This window comes from Siphateles boraxobius, unplaced genomic scaffold (assembly GCF_051911475.1).
Source record: "Siphateles boraxobius isolate OS27281-9 unplaced genomic scaffold, OSU_SipBor_1 12, whole genome shotgun sequence".
NCBI classification, from domain to species: Eukaryota; Metazoa; Chordata; class Actinopteri; order Cypriniformes; family Leuciscidae; genus Siphateles; species Siphateles boraxobius.
Window position 1 is genome coordinate 2776523 of NW_027508722.1, and position 17591 is coordinate 2794113.

The following is a 17591-nucleotide window of genomic DNA, read 5'->3' on the forward strand; positions in this document are numbered from 1 at the left end:
TGCTAATAGTTGAAGAAGACAATTGCTATGTATCCTGAAGAAGGCGGTGTAGCCGAAATGCTTAGATCTACACTTTTAATTGTTTTTAACGATTTAGCCCAGTTAATTAAAGGTTTTTGAGTTCGAGCCTTGGAGTATTTCGTCTTCAAAATAATTCATAACATTAGAAAAAGAAGAAGGTTTGCCTTTTTCTTGGTCTTGCGGTTTGACACCATGAATAAAGTATATACCAAATATAGGGAAATTGCATAAAATATCACTCTTCAGTTTGAGCTGTTTCATCAGTTCACTTCAGACAACAGTCCATTCTTGAAGCGAACTTTTGCCTGTATTGTGACTAGATTGACTGTTTTTGACTCCCATCTTGAACTAATCAATGTAATATGCAGATAAACTATATTAAATGTAATATTTTGCACTTTATTATTTTGCACTTAATTAAAGCACTTTAATTATAATGACCGTATTTTCCTGACCAGCTCCATGAGGATCATCAACATGAATAATAAAAATGGAGCAGGATCAACCTCTCCCTTCCCTGCAAACTCCTTTTAAAACCTCCCTAACACATTCACCATCTCTGTGTTAGTGGGACAGTGTTTACTGCACCTGTCATGACAGACCTGACACATGAACAGAGAGGAGGGGAGCGAGGTTAAATGGAGAGGCAGGTGGGAGGTGGGGAGCACAGACCTCGACAGCACTGGGATTTTATTTGGCCCTCGAGACCTTCGGAACTCTAAATCACCAAACAGCATTCCACACTCACTTCTCTCCACACACACATAAAACCCCGCTGATCGATGGGCCGGAGCTCAACAGCACCCTTAAGATAAATAAACGAACATACGAGGAAAGAGGAGGAGGAGAAGAGAGGTTAAAAAGTGCATGTGTGGGCGCTTTCACACTGCGTACACAAGCCTGTTTGACGTCAGAGTTTGGTTCACTTGGTTGGTGTGAAAACGGTTTTCTGAACTAGAGTGCGTGTTAGTGAACCAGTCCATCTGAAAAGTGGTCCGGGTTACAATTAACTCTGGCATGATTCACAGGCTCATTCATAGCTCAGAAGACTTCTTTATTATTTATTTATCTGTACACTGTAAAAAACAAAAGTTATGAAATGCACTAGCAATTTCTGAGAGGCATTTTCAGTGTATTTCCTAGACCTCGTTTAGTAAAAATAAAAATGAACATATAAAACAAGAGTTGATTATGGATGCTTGTTTCCAAGGAATAACATATATTTTTGCAAGACTTTTGTCTCACAATAGCGAGTTTTTATCTCACAATTTGGACTTTATAATTCACAACTGGGAGTTTATATCACAATTCTGAGAAAAAAGTCAGAATTGTGAGTTAAAAATTCGAGATTGCAAAAACAAACACATCAGAATTGAAAGTTATTAACTCACAATTGCCTTATAAAAGTTGTAATTTCCTTTTTTATTTATTTTTCTTTGGTGGAAACAAGCTTCCATAGTTAATATAAATACATTTATGGCGCTTTTCCACTGCATGGTACGGTACGGCTCGGCTCGGTACGGCTCGCTTGTGGTGCTTTTCCACTGCATGGTACGGTACGGCTCGGCTCGATACGGCTCGCTTGTGGTGCTTTTCCACTGCATGGTACGGTACGGCTTGCTATAAATGGTACCACCTCTGTTGAGGTTCCAAGCGTACCGTACCGATACTAAAATGTGACGTGAAAGCACTGCAGATCACTGATTGGTCAGACAGACAGAATTGTCACTACCAGCGTCATTGAATTTGCGAGACATCAAACCCGCTGGATTTAAATAGCCAGTAACAGCCATCGCTGTAGCACCTACGAAATGGCTGAATCATGGTCAGTGGACGAAATAAACTAGATAAACTATAACGATCAGTCATAATCCCAGCCACTTTGAAGCAGTACTAACTGCAGTGGAAAAGCAAAGTGAGCCGAACCTTGCCGCGCCGCGCCGAACCGTACTGAGCCGTACCATGCAGTGGAAAAGCGCCATTAGAGTATAGGGCTATAATTTGGATGGCATTGCTCAGATCATTTGGTTTTGGGAGTATTTGATGAGAAATGTTTGAGTTCTTATTGAAATCTCTGAATTGTTAAGTTTTGTTGATAAATATGAGAAGCCAGGGACGCAAGTCTCCATTTAAAGGGTAACTAAACACTAAAACAACTTTTTTTAGTTAATTATCTGTAAGAATGGAGCTTCATAAATGCTGTTCATTGATTCGAGTACATTTTTTGACATTTGGGTATAAAGTGTTTTAATTTTCAAATATATGGTGTAAAAACGTCTGAGTGCTGCCCTCTTCAGGTTAAACGGAAAGCTCCTGCGGTAGGGGTACTCTCTGACGTAGAATACTCTCTGACGTCACTCGGTCATGCCCTTGGTGCGAGCTCACCACGCCCTTGGCAGCCCCTGGTATAAAAGCATCTGGTTCCGTCAAAACTACTGTAGCGAGTCAGGAGTTGGAATTACAAGTATTGAAAACGATCAGGATAGATACTGTATATATTAGCATCTAGTTAGCATGGCATTTATATAGTTATTTAGATTATTTCGTGTAACCTAGGTAGTTAATCTCGCCTATCGCTCCAGTGTGCAACCTGCATTTTACGTGGGATTGCTTCTCCAACGCAATGGAGGTGGAAATGGGCTTCTCCACACAGCTCGCGCTGCCAAACGCTGCTCTTCATACCTGCATGAACTCCACCACCGCAGCGGCGTCATGATGTGAGTGAGCATATATTTTTAATCACAATTTATGTTCCTTCTTATTAGGCTAAAGTTAATCCTCTGGTGTCGACAAACGCGCCGGCGCGATTTGCTGATTTTTTTTTTCACATAGCAGCAAAATATTTTGAACGTAATAGTAATAATAATCCTGGAAAAAATTACCTCAAAATGACTGAATATAAGAATAATCGGATGCCGATCGCGATGCGGGAGTCAAGACCGCAGTTTGAGCTGGTGTCCACAGACAATTCACCCTCCTCCACTTCAGGTGAAGGTGGGGGAGAAAAGTCTTCGACTTCAAATGACCGCTCTGTTGCAAAGCTACTTGCGTCACTCCATTTTAGCTAGTTTGACAGCAGCTGTCACTGCGGGTCTCAGGTGCACGCCCCCCCCCCCCGCTCACCCCCGCCCTCGGTTCGTCGCCTCTATCTCCGCTGGGCTCTGCCCACATTTCCAGCATTTTTCAAATATTGCCAGTGGGTGGAGTCAGGCTTTGACCAGGGGTTTAGTTACCCTTTAATTTCCATTCAATCTAATTGCAGTTTATGAGAAACAGTTCAAATATTAATAAGATTAAAGAGGTGACCTGCTATTGATGACATATAATTTCCATCTTTGCCTGTCACCTTTATTTAAGCAATATCACATCAGCAAGAGTGCTATTTTAGTGAATGGGTTAATGACATAATGCTCATTTTTTTGCCCGGATCTTTTGACCTTCTGGCATTTAAAATACAAAACTGCATGCATTTTGCGGAAGAACATTGTTTTCTATTGTGTTTCGGCTCTGCATGACTGTGCGGATGAATATGGTTCTTTATCATAACTAAAAAAGAGAGAGTGAGATTATCCTACTGCGCATAAAACATTCACTATTAAGAGATATACAGTCAATGTATATCAGTTTAGATAGAAAAACGCATCTCAAGTTGACTAGCTGAAGACATTACTGTAGCTTTACCCATTAATAGACACGGTACTTCCTTTAAAAAAAACTCCATCACAGCACTACAACAACCATAATGAAATGAGCCTTCACAATTGATAATGCTTCACCATGAAGTCTGTCATAGAGCTACATATGGCAATTTATCTGTTCAATAACATAGCTTATTTCACCTTTTGAGTAATAAAAAAGCCATCTCTGCATCGCTTTTACAACATTTTAAATCCCTCAGTCCTCGCCATCTCTCAAAAGCCAAGCTAATGTTGATTCTTGTTTTATTACGAGCTCTGTCGTTCTCTTTTCTCCAGCAGACTCTCCTCTGTTTTGCGTTTGTTTAAAACGGGCGATTCCTTGGAGGCGCGAGATTTAGCGGCTCCATGTCAACCTTTCTCACTCGTTGTGACAACTAACCTCTAAAATTTACTCTATTTATAGATATGACGAGATACACACGGGCGAGTGACGCATGTACACAATAGCATAGTGAATCAGGGTAAGACAAAAAAAAATCAGAAGGATTGATAATTAACAAAAAAGTTATAGTATACCTTTAAAAATACATTAAATTGGATGTTTTACATACAATGACTACACTTAAATACACCTCTTCTAGGATAATCATGTTTTCTGAAATAATTTCTGAAATAAAATTAATTTAAATGTTTTGGGGGCATAAAAGTAAAAACAATGTATACATCATATCTGATCTCATAAATTAAGAAATTGTAATAGTTTGACACAAACTTTGAATAGTATTTCTTAGAAACATATTTTAATAATCAATATCTTAATTCTCACGTGTGAAAACCAAAGCCAAAGTTTGCGTGCAAGTAATTGTCCAGACAAGATTGTTGTACTGCTGCTGTCATGACAGTTGTTCGGGGAGTTGAATGAGTGCATGAAGTCAAACGAAATGCAAGAATGATGAAGGGCTGAGGGGCAGGATAGGACTTACCTGGTAAAGCTCAATCCGCTGCTCAGACACACGGGCCTTTGGGTTCTGCAGCCTGAAGATCCTGAGCTCTGCCTTCACCAGGTTTGAAGCGTTTTTCTCCATGGAGCTCACGTCAAACCTTAGCCTCCTGAAGTATGGGTTGTAATGTGTTGGAGAGATGACATCTGGAACAAACACAGAGTGAACCGTTACTGACCTGCTAAGACACTTTCCCTATGTACCTGCATGTGTGGAGTTAAAGTATGTACATCCAGTCCCTTTGCCAGTAAATCGTTTACACCTTTGTTTAGTACTTTTGTATAAAAGGTGGGGGGGGGGGGGGGGGTTTGGGGTTAATTACGTAGCGGAGGAGATATCAGACTCCAATGTTGAATGACAAAATAACCATATACAATTCATACACTACATGGTTGAGTACACAGTACATAAGTACATAGAGATAAAGTGCATAGTGTAAAGTGTGTCATTTGGGACAGATGGAAGTGAAACACTGGAACAATGGGAACAAGGAATATATACTTCAACATAAGAGTCCTAAACACTAAACAGGAAACAAGACAATAATCATAACAGTTAAATAAGTTGGCATGTACATGATGGGAAGCATCAAAATAAAGTGTTCGCCGATATTAAGCAGACAGTCTAGTAATACTCTAATGACTGCAAAAAGAGCGCTCTGTGTGATCTGTTCATCCTATTTACTGTTGTTTGTACCATAGATATTTGCAGTGACATCAAGCACAATATATAAGATGTCTAGCGAGCAATTTAGACAGTGTGTGCATCCGTGTCAGCGCTACATTACGGGCACGGACACACACCAGCTGTGTGTGTGTATTGTCTGGGCGCGCAGCACGCTAGAGCGGCTGTGAGTGTGAGAAGCTGCCGCTCAGGGCTTTGCGCTCGCGGCTGGCCGTCTTTGATTCAAGCGGCCAGGCTCGCGAGCCTCGCGGTTCTGGGCCCGCGGTTGCCGAGGTAGCGCGACGCCGCAGATCGTGGGGCTCGCAGATGGATCTCTCAGGGGGACACGGGACTGCTACGCCATCTTCCCGGTCCTCGTCTGAGGATTCAGAGGTTCTCCCACCCCGTGCAGAAGCCCGCGAAGCGGCTTCTTCCCGCGAGGCGGAGGACCCGATGTTTCAGTTATCTGGATCTGAGTCAGATAATTTAAACATCGAGGTGGGTGATGTGGACATTGATCAGCCACTTCACGCGCCTGCTCAAGAGGAGCTAGTGGAGGTTTTAACCCGCGCTGTGGCCAAACTAAGAATTGATTGGCCACAAGAAGAATTGCGGATCCAGCCACCAAGCAAACTGGATGAGAGATTTTTTAAGTACAGGTCTCAACCTCCACGCCGGGGCCTTCCGTTTTTTCCTGACTTGCACAATGAGTTGTGCAAGTCATGGGTGAAACCGTATTCAGCCAGGCTCTCCAATCCCCCAGTACTTGATTTTGCTAACGTGTTGGGGGCGGCTGAGCTTGGTTATGGGACAATGCCTCGGGTAGTGGAAGCTCTCGTGAGCTATCTTTCTCCCGAGGCCGCATCGTCCCTTAAGGCCCCGGTACTGCCCACTAAGCCATGCCGCGATACATCCGCGCTGGTGGTCAGGGCTTATATGGCGGCTGGGCGGGCTGGTAGCTGCCTGCACACCATGGCGGTGTTGCAGGCCTACCAGACCGACCTCCTCAAGGAGCTTGATGAGGGTGAGGGTCCCTCTCCTAGGGATATCACGGAACTGAGGAAGGCCACTGACTTGTCCCACCGCATCACCAAGGAGACGGCCCGTGCCATCGGTCGCTCCATGGCTGGTTTGGTGTGTGTGGAGAGGCATTTATGGTTGAATTTGTCGGGGATGAAGGAGAGAGAAAAACATTTTGTCCTAGACTCCCCGATTTCACCCTCTGGCCTCTTCGGCGGCGCGGTTGATACCGTCGTCGGGAGGTTTCAGGAGGTTAAAAAACAGTCGGCGGCCTTCCAGCAATACCTCCCTCGCTGTTCTGGCTCTTAGAGGAAGGCTGCCTCTAAAGGCTCCTCGCATCGACAGGTGCAAAAAGAGAGTGTCGCCTCCCGCGCCCCTCCCGAGGGAGCTTGGCAAAGGAGGCGGCGCTCTCGCGGTAAGCCTTCCGAGCCTAAGGTCGCTCTGAGAACCGTCCTCCAGGCAAAGAAGGCTTCCTCCAAGCGGTCCTAATTGCGGCCGGACCGCTGAGAGCTCGGCGCATGGTCATGCCTTCCAAATATATCTGCGTGGGCCCTGCGTACTGTAGAGCTGGGTTACAGGCTGCAGTTCAGTTCCCACCCCAAAGTTCAACGGGGTGGTCTGGACTGTGGTCGGCCCAGAGCAGGTTCGGGTTATGCAACAGGAGGTTCAATCCCTGTTGGTCAAGGAGGCCATAGAATGTTTTCCTCTGCCAGACAGGGAGTCCGGGTTCTACAGCCGGTACTTCATAGTTCCCAAGAAGGATGGCGGGTTGCGTCCTATAATAGATCTCAGGCACTTGAATCGGTCCCTGAGGAGATTCAGGTTCAAGATGCTCACAATTCCAACCATCAAGATTCAGATCCAGTTCGAGGACCGGTTCATCACGATAGATCTGAAGGATGCATACTTCCACATTTCCATCCTTCCATGTCACAGGAAGTTCCTGAGGTTCGCTTTCGGGGGCGAAGCGTACCTATATCGGGTTCTTCCGTTCGGCCTAGCTCTCTCTCCTCGCACTTTTACAAAATGCATGGATGCAGCTCTAGCACCCCTGAGGCTCGAGGGCGTCAGGGTGCTCAATTACATCAACGACTGGCTGATTCTGGCCCAGTCGCGAGAGCTGGCGATTCGGCATCGAGATGTCGTCCTCGCCCACATCCAGAGTCTGGGGTTGAGACTCAACACACAAAAAAGTGTGTTGACGCCCTCCCAGAGGACTACGCTCCTGGGAGTTGTATGGGATTCCGCGACGATGCGGGCACAGATGTCTCCTGCACGCGTGGAGTCCATACTGGCGATGGTCTCCAGAGTGAAGCTAGGCCACAACCTCACTGTGAAGCAGTTTCAGAGACTGCTGGGGGGCTCATGGCAGCAGCGTCCAACATCATACCTTTTGGCCTGCTACACATGAGACCCCTACAGTGGTGGTTGAGAGCCAAGGGGTTTTCCCCGAGGGGAAATCCGTTCCGTATGATCAGGGTAATGCACAGATGCCTTCGTTCCCTTGTCATATGGAGGAAGCCTTGGTTCCTGTCCCAGGGACCAGTGCTGGGAGCATCATGTTGCCAGAAAATCATTTCAACAGATGCCTCTCTCACTGGTTGGGGCGCGGTCATGGACGGCCGCTTTGCGAGAGGTCTGTGGGAGACCCGGCATTTTTCCTGGCACATCAATTGCCTGGAAATGCTGGCGGTCTACAAAGCTCTGGGGAGTTTTTTCCCGGACCTCCGCGGCCACCATGTCCTGATACGCTCGGACAACACTTCTGTATTCGCGTATCTGAATCATCAGGGGGGTCTGAGGTCGCGCCCTCTATGCAGATTGGCACACCAGATCCTTCTGTGGTCCCAGGGGAAACTGTCGTCTCTCAGAGCGATGTATGTCCCCGGGATCCAAAATCAGGGAGCAGACGTCCTGTCGAGGCAGGGGCTGAGGCCCGGGGAGTGGCGACTCCACCCCGAGGTGGTGGGGGCCATGTGCGTGAGATTCAGCCCAGTGGAAGTGGATCTGTTCGCGTCTCAAGAGACGTCCCACTGTCCACTGTGGTTCTCTCTCAGGTATCCAGCTCCGCTGGGGCTGGACGCTATGACACAGACGTGGCCGAGGCTGCGTCTGTACGCATTTCCCCCGATCGCTCTGCTCCCGGGAGTCTTGGAGCGGGTCCGCCGGGAAGGGATCAGCCTACTTTTAGTAGCACCCCGCTGGCCGACCCGGATATGGTTCTCGGACATTGTAGCACTGCTAGACGGCCTGCGTGGCAGGTCCCTCTGGGGAAGGATCTGCTGTCTCAGGCAGGGAGCACAATATTTCACCCCCGGCCAGAGCTGTGGAACCTCTGGGTGTGGCCCCTGAGGGGGCTCGGTACCTAGAGGCTGGCCTGTCAGCAGATGTTGTCGAGACCCTACTCAGCTCCAGAGCTCCTTCCACCAGGAGACTGTAGAGCCTAAAGTGGAATGTGTTTTCCACTTGGTGTAGAGAGCGTGAGGTGGACCCAGTTAACTGCCCAGTGACTTTAGTGCTGGAGTTCCTCCGAGATCGTTTCTCCGCCGGTCTTACCCCATCCACACTTAAGGTGTATGTGGCTGCCATTGTGGCTCTCCACTCGCCTATAGGTGCTGGGCCCTTGGGAAAGCACCATATGGTTGTACGTTTCCTCCGTGGGGGTCGGAGGATGAGGCCTGCGGCTCACTCCAGAGTCCCAACTTGGGACCTGGGGGTGGTTTTTGAAGGGTTGGCTGAGGCCCCCTTTGAACCACTGGAGTCGGCTGAGGAAAAGAACCTGACCTTCAAGGTGGCCTTTCTCCTTGCCATCACCTCTCTGAGGAGGGTGGGGGATCTCCAGGCCTTGGCTATCACGCCAACTTGCCTGGAGTTTGCCCCTGGCGGTGTCAAGGCCATCTTGCATCCTAGACCGGGCTATGTGCCCAAGGTGCCGTCTAGTGTGGCACGGTCGGTGGTTCTTCCATCCTCCACCTCAAGGGACGGCGGAAGAGGGGAGACTTCACCTGCTTTGGCCAGTCAGAGCTCTAAGGGTTTATTTGGAGAAGTCTTCTCAGTGGAGGAAGTCAGACAAGTTGTTGGTGTGCTTTGGTTCACCCAAGAAAGGGGTGCCTGCGTCTAAACAGACAATCAGCAATTGGATTGTCCAGGCTATAGCCACGGCTTCTCCGAGGTACGCAATTTGCCTTCACCTATGGCCGTGAGGGCACATTCCACCAGGAGCATGGCCTCCTCGGTGGCTCTCCTTTCTGGCGTCTCGCTTCAGGAGATCTGCGAGGCGGCCGGGTGGGCTACCCCGCACACCTTCATATGTTTCAACAGTCTGCAACTCCCCGTGACGCCTGGCGCCAGAGTGCTCGCGTCCTAAGTGTGCCTGGTCTTCCAGCTTCACACTAGGATGGGCGTGATTACGGTGTGGCATAGTGGGCATTTCATTCCCCTAGTGTCGTCACGACGACGACGCAGTGCGAGTTCCCTCGAAGGGGAACGTCTCGGGTTACGACTGTAACCCTTGTTCCCCAAGAAGGGAACGAGACACTGCGTCTCGTCGCCACACCTATAACGGTCAGAGCGCTTGCTACATCGCAAAAGAGCTAATCTGTGTGTGTGATGGGCGTCCCTTTGTATCTTCCGGTTATGCCGTCATCTACTACGAAATGACGCAGCACCAATCAGGATTGGACAGATTTCATTCATGCTTCAGATGCGCTATGCTGGGGGCATTCCCCTAGTGTCGTCATGACGACGACGCAGTGTCTCATTCCCTTCTCGTGGAACAAGGGTTACAGTCGTAACCCGAGACGTTTACCATACATGCTTGTCAGTAAGCTTTAACCATATTTTAAAGACAATAGAAGTAATTACACAGAAGAAATTGATTTTGTAAATTATCGGAGAACGTTTTACAAGAAAATACACTCACCTAAAGGATTATTAGGAACACCATACTAATACTGTGTTTGACCCCCTTTCGCCTTCAGAACTGCCTTAATTCTACGTGGCATTGATTCAACAAGGTGCTGAAAGCATTCTTTAGAAATGTTGGCCTATATTGATAGGATAGTATCTTGCAGTTGATGGAGATTTGTGGGATGCACATCCAGGGCACGAAGCTCCCGTTCCACCACATCCCAAAGATGCTCTATTGGGTTGAGATCTGGTGACTGTGGGGGCCATTTTAGTACAGTGAACTCATTGTCATGTTCAAGAAACCAATTTGAAATGATTCGAGCTTTGTGACATGGTGCATTATCCTGCTGGAAGTAGCCATCAGAGGATGGGCACATGGTGGCCATAAAGGGATGGACATGGTCAGAAACAATGCTCAGGTAGGCCGTGGCATTTAAACAATGCCCAATTGGCACTAAGGGGCCTAAAGTGTGCCAAGAAAACATCCCCCACACCATTACACCACCACCACCATCCTGCACAGTGGTAACAAGGCATGATGGATCCATGTTCTCATTCTGTTTACGCCAAAATCTGAATGTCTCAACAGAAATCGAGACTCGTCAGACCAGGCAACATTCTTCCAGTTTTCAACTGTCCAATTTTGGTGAGCTCTTGCAAATTTTACCCTAATTTTCCTATTTGTAGTGGAGAGGTTGTTTTGACCAGGACCACACCCCTAAATGCATTGAAGCAACTGCCATGGGGTAGGTTGATTGGATAATTGCATTAATGAGAAATTGAACAGGTGTTCCTAATAATCCTTTAGGTGAGTTTACTATTTCACACTTTCTACTTCAAAATTTTGTCTAATTTAATGTGTTACTTGCCATTTCTGTGTAATTACTTGTGAAAATAATTTCAAAGTAAATCCTACACAATTATTTGTCAGTGTATAAAATAACATAAAGCTGTACTTAAGTCCTACTAAAGTGGGTCAGAAAGAACTCTTAGTACTACTAATTGCATTTAACATATTATTAACTATAATATAAAACATTTAACACAGCTCATAGCACTCAAGGCGATTAAACTATTTAAAATGTTGAGTCTTGTAGAGGCAATGCACAGTGCTGTGATGATGTCACTGTTTAAGTGTGAGCCCTGGTGCATGTTGGGCAATGATGTAGTGTGTACACTCAAAGTGTGATGAAACAATGAAGGGACACACCTCTCGGGCCGAGCTGTCACGCGAGGGTCAGCTGGGGTACAGACCCGCTCCATATGTTCCCGAGTGAACCCAGTAGCCCAACATTCATGCAGTACTCAAAACCATGTGTGAATGTCATGTGCTTTGACAGGCTCCGTACACACAGACACACACCGCGTGCTGAGAACCATGTGTGGAACAGCGAGATGAGAGCGACACTCGGCACAGTAGCTCAACAAATTAACAAAGACAACCAAAGCCACATGCACAACTATGTAAGCTAACATCTAAGGGATATGGCAGCAGGCCGGCGTGACTCTGCATGAATTATGGCGGAGTGATGTCGTGTGACACAGCGATATACTCAGTTTATCCCCTGTGATTCGAGAGGGTTAACCTACCACAACACACATAAAACAGCAACCATGAGCTTAGTATGCCTACAGAGAGAAACCATGTGTGTGACGCTGTCAGACGGTGTATGATGAGGCCTGAAGCACTAAACGGACCCTGAGCGTTGCACAGAAGCCAGGGATCACACAGGCTCAAGGCATTGTTTAATAAGCCTACGCACATGAGATGGACAGAAGAAAACATTTGGCAGCTGCAGGGACTGTAAGAACAATCAGGGTTTTAAAGGAAAGCCCTGTAGTGATGGTTCTTGTGCTTTATCCTATTCTAAAAACGTCAAGTGTCAGTTCCCAAATGCTCAACATCTCAAGCACCAGAAGTCTATAAATCCTTATAAGCTTGATCAAATTTATGTAGGAGCCAACTCCAACTCTTCTCTTGACCAGCTGGACAGAAGGGCCAAGACTAGTGCACTTCTCTGAAACTTTCTAACTCCATCAACAGACAAAGTCACTCTTACAATGAGCAAGTATAAGGCGCAGTATTTACATCTCGACTTCATGAAAGGCTCTGCTGTGCTGGTTCTACACTGGACGCTTTGAGCAGGGTTCACTGGAAACCACAGCACACGCTCTTCTAAGTTCACACACCAGTGAAAGCGCACATACGTATAATGATCTTTCTAATCTCTATACACAGCAAGCTTCCTGTCACTCTGCAATCCACTGGGGAATCTGAGCTGACGCTGGAAGAAAACCGCTGATTTACAGAGATTCAGTAGCGGAGACTCTGTAACCGCTGATTTATATGAACGTGACATAAAAATGATTAGTTACATGTGGTGCCGCTGTGGTCTGAACAAACTCATCAGAACCACATTAACATACACAGAGAGAATTTATTATAATTACAGAGAAACACAGAAAATATTAGAATGTGTATAGACATCCAAAAGTGATAAGTACTGATTATTGCGCATAAACAAAGCAGAACATATAGTGCTACTCGTGGACATGTGGTTTAATCTTTCCTAAGTGCCTCCAACATCAAACTCTTTCAATGATTACATGCGACTGACCTAAAGCTTTGAAAATTCAGTGATTAGTTCTTCCTCAAAAGTCAGCCAACCAATCAGATTAGAGTATGCAAGATCGAGAATGTGCCTTTAAGTTTTATGTCCAGGGGCCAGTTGTTCAAAACATTTAATCTGGATCAAAATGATCTGGATTTGGAAATCCCATTTTTTCCTATTCAGGATCAGGTAATCCGTCTTACTTTCATGCCGGTTTTTCAAAGCAACATTGGACTGGGTCACCCTGATCCAGATACACAGTTTTCAAGATTACCAAATCCGGATTACCAGTGCTCTAAATGGGACAACATATCCTTTAGCTATGTAAAGAACAGGTAGAAGAGCCAATATGGAGTCACTGCAAATGCTTCTTATTTTGAGACAAAACACAAAAATAACAAAAACATCCACTTCCATTCGTAAATTTCTTTTATGACCCCTCATCTGAGCCACAACAGATAAAAAAAAAAATACATTGTAGATATTTTGAAAATGTCGTAAATTTTTTTTTTTGAATGAGGGACTGACTGGACGTATAGTATGCAATTGCTAGAAATTATTTTTGACAGGCTCATCTCTGATGATTGTTTCTTTGAAATTAATATACGGTGATGAATGACAGAAAAATTGAATTATATTATTTTTGTTTGTTATTGAAATCTGTTTGGGGGATTATTTCATGGGGACAAAATCTTTTTTCAATTTTACTTTACTTTACTGAATAGCTTTATTGGTAGCCTATGTCTACTTTATCTACTTTATCACTGTTACAACGGTTACACAAGTCAAGTGCAAAATATAAATAAAAGTATATATACACTAAATGATACAAAAGTATTATTTGACCAATTTAAAAGTTTTACTACATTTTCTTCTTGGAATCCACCTTGAAATCCTATCCCCTGTTGGGATCAGGATAATACTGTTTTTTTGGATCAAAGCTATCCAAATCATACTGACAAGTTTTGAACAACACAAACTGAAGGTTTGATCCAGATTAAAATTAGGATTGGATTCCATGATCTAATCTGATGTCAGACTCATTCTTTCCCTTTTGAACAACCCATTTTCAAGATTTGATCCAATCCGATAACCAAAATCCGATCAGTTTACCTTTGAACAACTGGCCCCAGATGGCTATGGGCGTGTCATCTGAAATTAAAGGTCATGTGACACACTCAAAAAATATTTAGGCCTCAATGTAAGATTTATGCTTTTGAATTGCATTACAAAGTTTTAACATAAAATAATGAACTCGATGTGAAGCATATTTATCATAAATTAAATCATGTCATAGTTCACTATTAACCATTATTAAACAATTATCCAGCTAAAAGTATGAACATGGTTAAAATATGGCTAGCTGCGGAATAAGCAATATTAAAAAAAGGCAAAGTAGAACTACAGGTTTTATTTCACTATGAAAAAAAGCACACAAAAGCAGATTGACTACATCATAATCAGTTATTAATATTCCATTGGTTCTCTCTTGTTTTTGCATGTGTCCATAGTTTCTTTCCTGACAGCCTGACCAAAAATGATGTCTGTACAATTTGGCATGTTTCATTGTATCAAAAAAAAAAAAAAATCGATTCCAAGCACAACTACTCATAACGCTTATAAAATCTTTAAGACATTTTTAATAATATTTCAATAAGATGTGAAGATGTCAATTTTCCAAGGCCAGACATGACTTTTGGCCACTTCTGTATGACCTGAATTTATAGGTTTTATAAAAAGTGAAAGTGACACTCTCAGCTGGCCGTATTTTCTTTTTGATCGTGCAAGAATGAAAATATCTTGCAAGGGCTTAATATTCCCATCTAAGGAATTTTACTGGCTTACATAAACTCGTTGATAGCACCTCGTTACCAAACATCCAAAAAAATGGTGTGATAATGTAACAGGTTTTCAATAAAAAGAGATAACATTGGAAAAGATTAGTCAGATCTGCTTCTGAAATTTAACTGGTTGAACCCGATATAAAGCGCCCACAAAGAGCAATAGCCCTGATTAATGATTCGTACACACACACACACACACACACACACACACACACACACACACACACACACACACACACACACACACACACACACACACACACACACACACACACACACACACACACACACACACAAATAGACTTTTAAAGTTCCTATAAATCGCTCATCAGGTTTGCAAACACTTGGATCTTAAACTCAGGAAGTCTTTGTGAACGAGGAGCACTTGTGATGTGCTCCAAATAATATGCACAGTGGCTTGATCTCACAAGAGCTTCCTTCCTGAGAGGAAAGACATTACAGAGCTTCACTGTGTTAAGTTATCAAAAACACTTATCTGACGCTTCTGCACAGTTTCCAATATATAAACCTTAACTGAACCCTCTTAAGCACATCTGTGAAGCCATGACATCATGTCCATTTTAAACACTGAAACCGTAAGCCCTGTCGGTGAATAAGCTGTTTACCCTATGTGGAATATACATCTTGAAGGCATTAAGTAGTTAAATAGACATGGAGACTGCATCCTGGTTACTGATCTGAACACTCACTGATCAAACACCTGTGCCAGTAATGCATCCCAGTGTCCTTTGCTCCCCCACTGACCCCAGTCCTTCTTCCTGTGTGCTGGATTTCCTGCAGGCTTTAATGAAACTGATAGATTAGTGAGCTTGTCTGCTCGATGACACGGCTCTCCGTCCTTCAGTCTCGAAATAACTCCTGTGGTGAGCGGACAATCTCTCTCTCCGGCTGGAAAACGCTGTCAGATGTGTGGTTGACGGGAAAAGAGTTAGCGTTTGAATCAAATTACACATACAGCGCTGCTCCTCCACGACACACACTAACACTTGAGCGTATACCTATCTACATTACAGTTAAACGCCCCACTCATATCCTACAGATGTTTCAGGTCGTCTGTCACGGGCCTCATTAGGGGCCAAAACTCCTGGAGGAAAAGCTATTTGGCCTTGTTAACAACAATTAATGCATGCATTACCCTGAAAAATATTGATAGTTGATACCAGAGCGAAAAATTGGCACAACATTAAGGAAGCACATAACATTTGAGCAATATCTAAGTAAATTTAATTTACTTTTGACTATAATCAAAGTATTTTCAATGAACAACTTGATTCCTCAGGCATGATAGCTCTGTGTGGGATTATAATAAATAACAATCACGTTGTAATTTAATGGCATACAGTTTGCAAGCAAATCACAACTTGTATTTCTGGGTATCAACAGAATTGATAAAGCATTAATATCACTGTAGCTCGACATCTAAAACCTTTTACTTTCACAAATGCCTGTTTCACATACACTGATTTACATTGGCAAATGCTTAAGATTCTATGATTGGATCATTAGTGCAGATTATTAGGTTTCTAGCATGTAATTTGCAATAATATCAAAATAACATAATTTATTTCCTTCAAGAGGTGGTCAAGATCTTGTATTCACAATGTAAGAGTCCAGCACTCTGTAAAATCTCCTCCAGCACATCCCAAAGTTTTTAAGTGAATGTAATGTCTGGACTTAGAAGAGACAATGCAAGTGTGAAAATGATTCTTCATGCTCCTCACAACCATTATTTCACAATCTGAGCCTGATGAATCCTGACTGTCATCCTGGAATATGGCTATGATGTGTCTTCCTACATGGTGGATTAAGAAATAAAAAGCTACACACTCCCATCAGTTAGGGTTAGAAGAACTGTTGCCAAACATATAACATGCTAGAAACATAATAATCACTGCGATAATGATCCAATCATTGACTCTTATTTGCCTATTTCAACTTTTTTTTTTTTTTTTTTTGGCCGGCAGTGTTTCGGTCTGCGCTTCTCACACTGAATCAAATCAGCCAGCAAGCATTATTCTGGGAAGAAATACGCAAATAACAAATTTCACCATAAAATCATATGACAATATGTGTTCTGTGTTTCACAGTTACCCCTTTTCCACCAAAAAATAACTGGTTCGGAACTGGTGCTGGTTCAAAGTTTGTTCAGTGTTGGTTCAACTTGGGAACCTTCTCAGAACCGGTTTGTTTTTCCACTGACTAGAGTGCCAATCGAACGACGTCGTTACGTCACTGTGTACGACGCCATACGCCTTAGCTAGAAACGCTTGCAAGTACAACATTACTTTGGGATTATCTCTAACTCGTGTACCAAGAAGGCTTTAAAAACAATTGAAATATGTAAGTCTTTTAATCTTTTCCTTTGATGTGCAATCTTGGTTACACTTTATTTCGATAGTCACTTTAGATATTCTACTAACTATAAATAGCTTTTCAAGTACATGTCAACTAACTGTCATTAGAGTATTAGTAGACTGTGGTAGACTGTCAGTAGACTGTTAGGTTAGGGTTGGGTGTTAGGGTTCGGGTTAGGAGAACAAGTTGACTTGTAGTTGCTGAGTTCCCTTTCGAGGGAACTCTACACTGCGTCGAGAATCGACTCTTTGGGGACGCTCCCTTAGCGTGCGCCTCTGAAGTATGAATGAAACTATTCCAATCCTGATTGGTGTTGCGTCATGACGTAACATGTGACGGCATAACCGGATGCATAAAAGCGACGCCGGCACACACACACACTAGCTTTTCGCTCTTCAGCGAGCGCTCTATGTTGAAAACTGTCTGTCTTATTTGGTGTTGTTTGTCACAGAAAGTTTGATTAAATGGCCAGCGAACAATTTAAAGCTTGTGTGCACCCTTGCCCTC

The 17591-nt window shown here is 44.1% G+C and overlaps 1 protein-coding gene across 1 annotated transcript in view; it reads right to left on the bottom strand.

Annotated features, from left to right (window-relative positions):
• tgfb2 (transforming growth factor, beta 2) overlaps positions 1-17591 on the bottom strand; it is a 54300-nt gene that overhangs the window by 9089 nt on the left and 27620 nt on the right. Inside the window, exon 3 of the mRNA XM_077206247.1 lies at positions 4643-4806. Coding sequence (XP_077062362.1) covers positions 4643-4806 — 164 coding nt within the window. The remainder of the gene's footprint in view (positions 1-4642; positions 4807-17591) is intronic.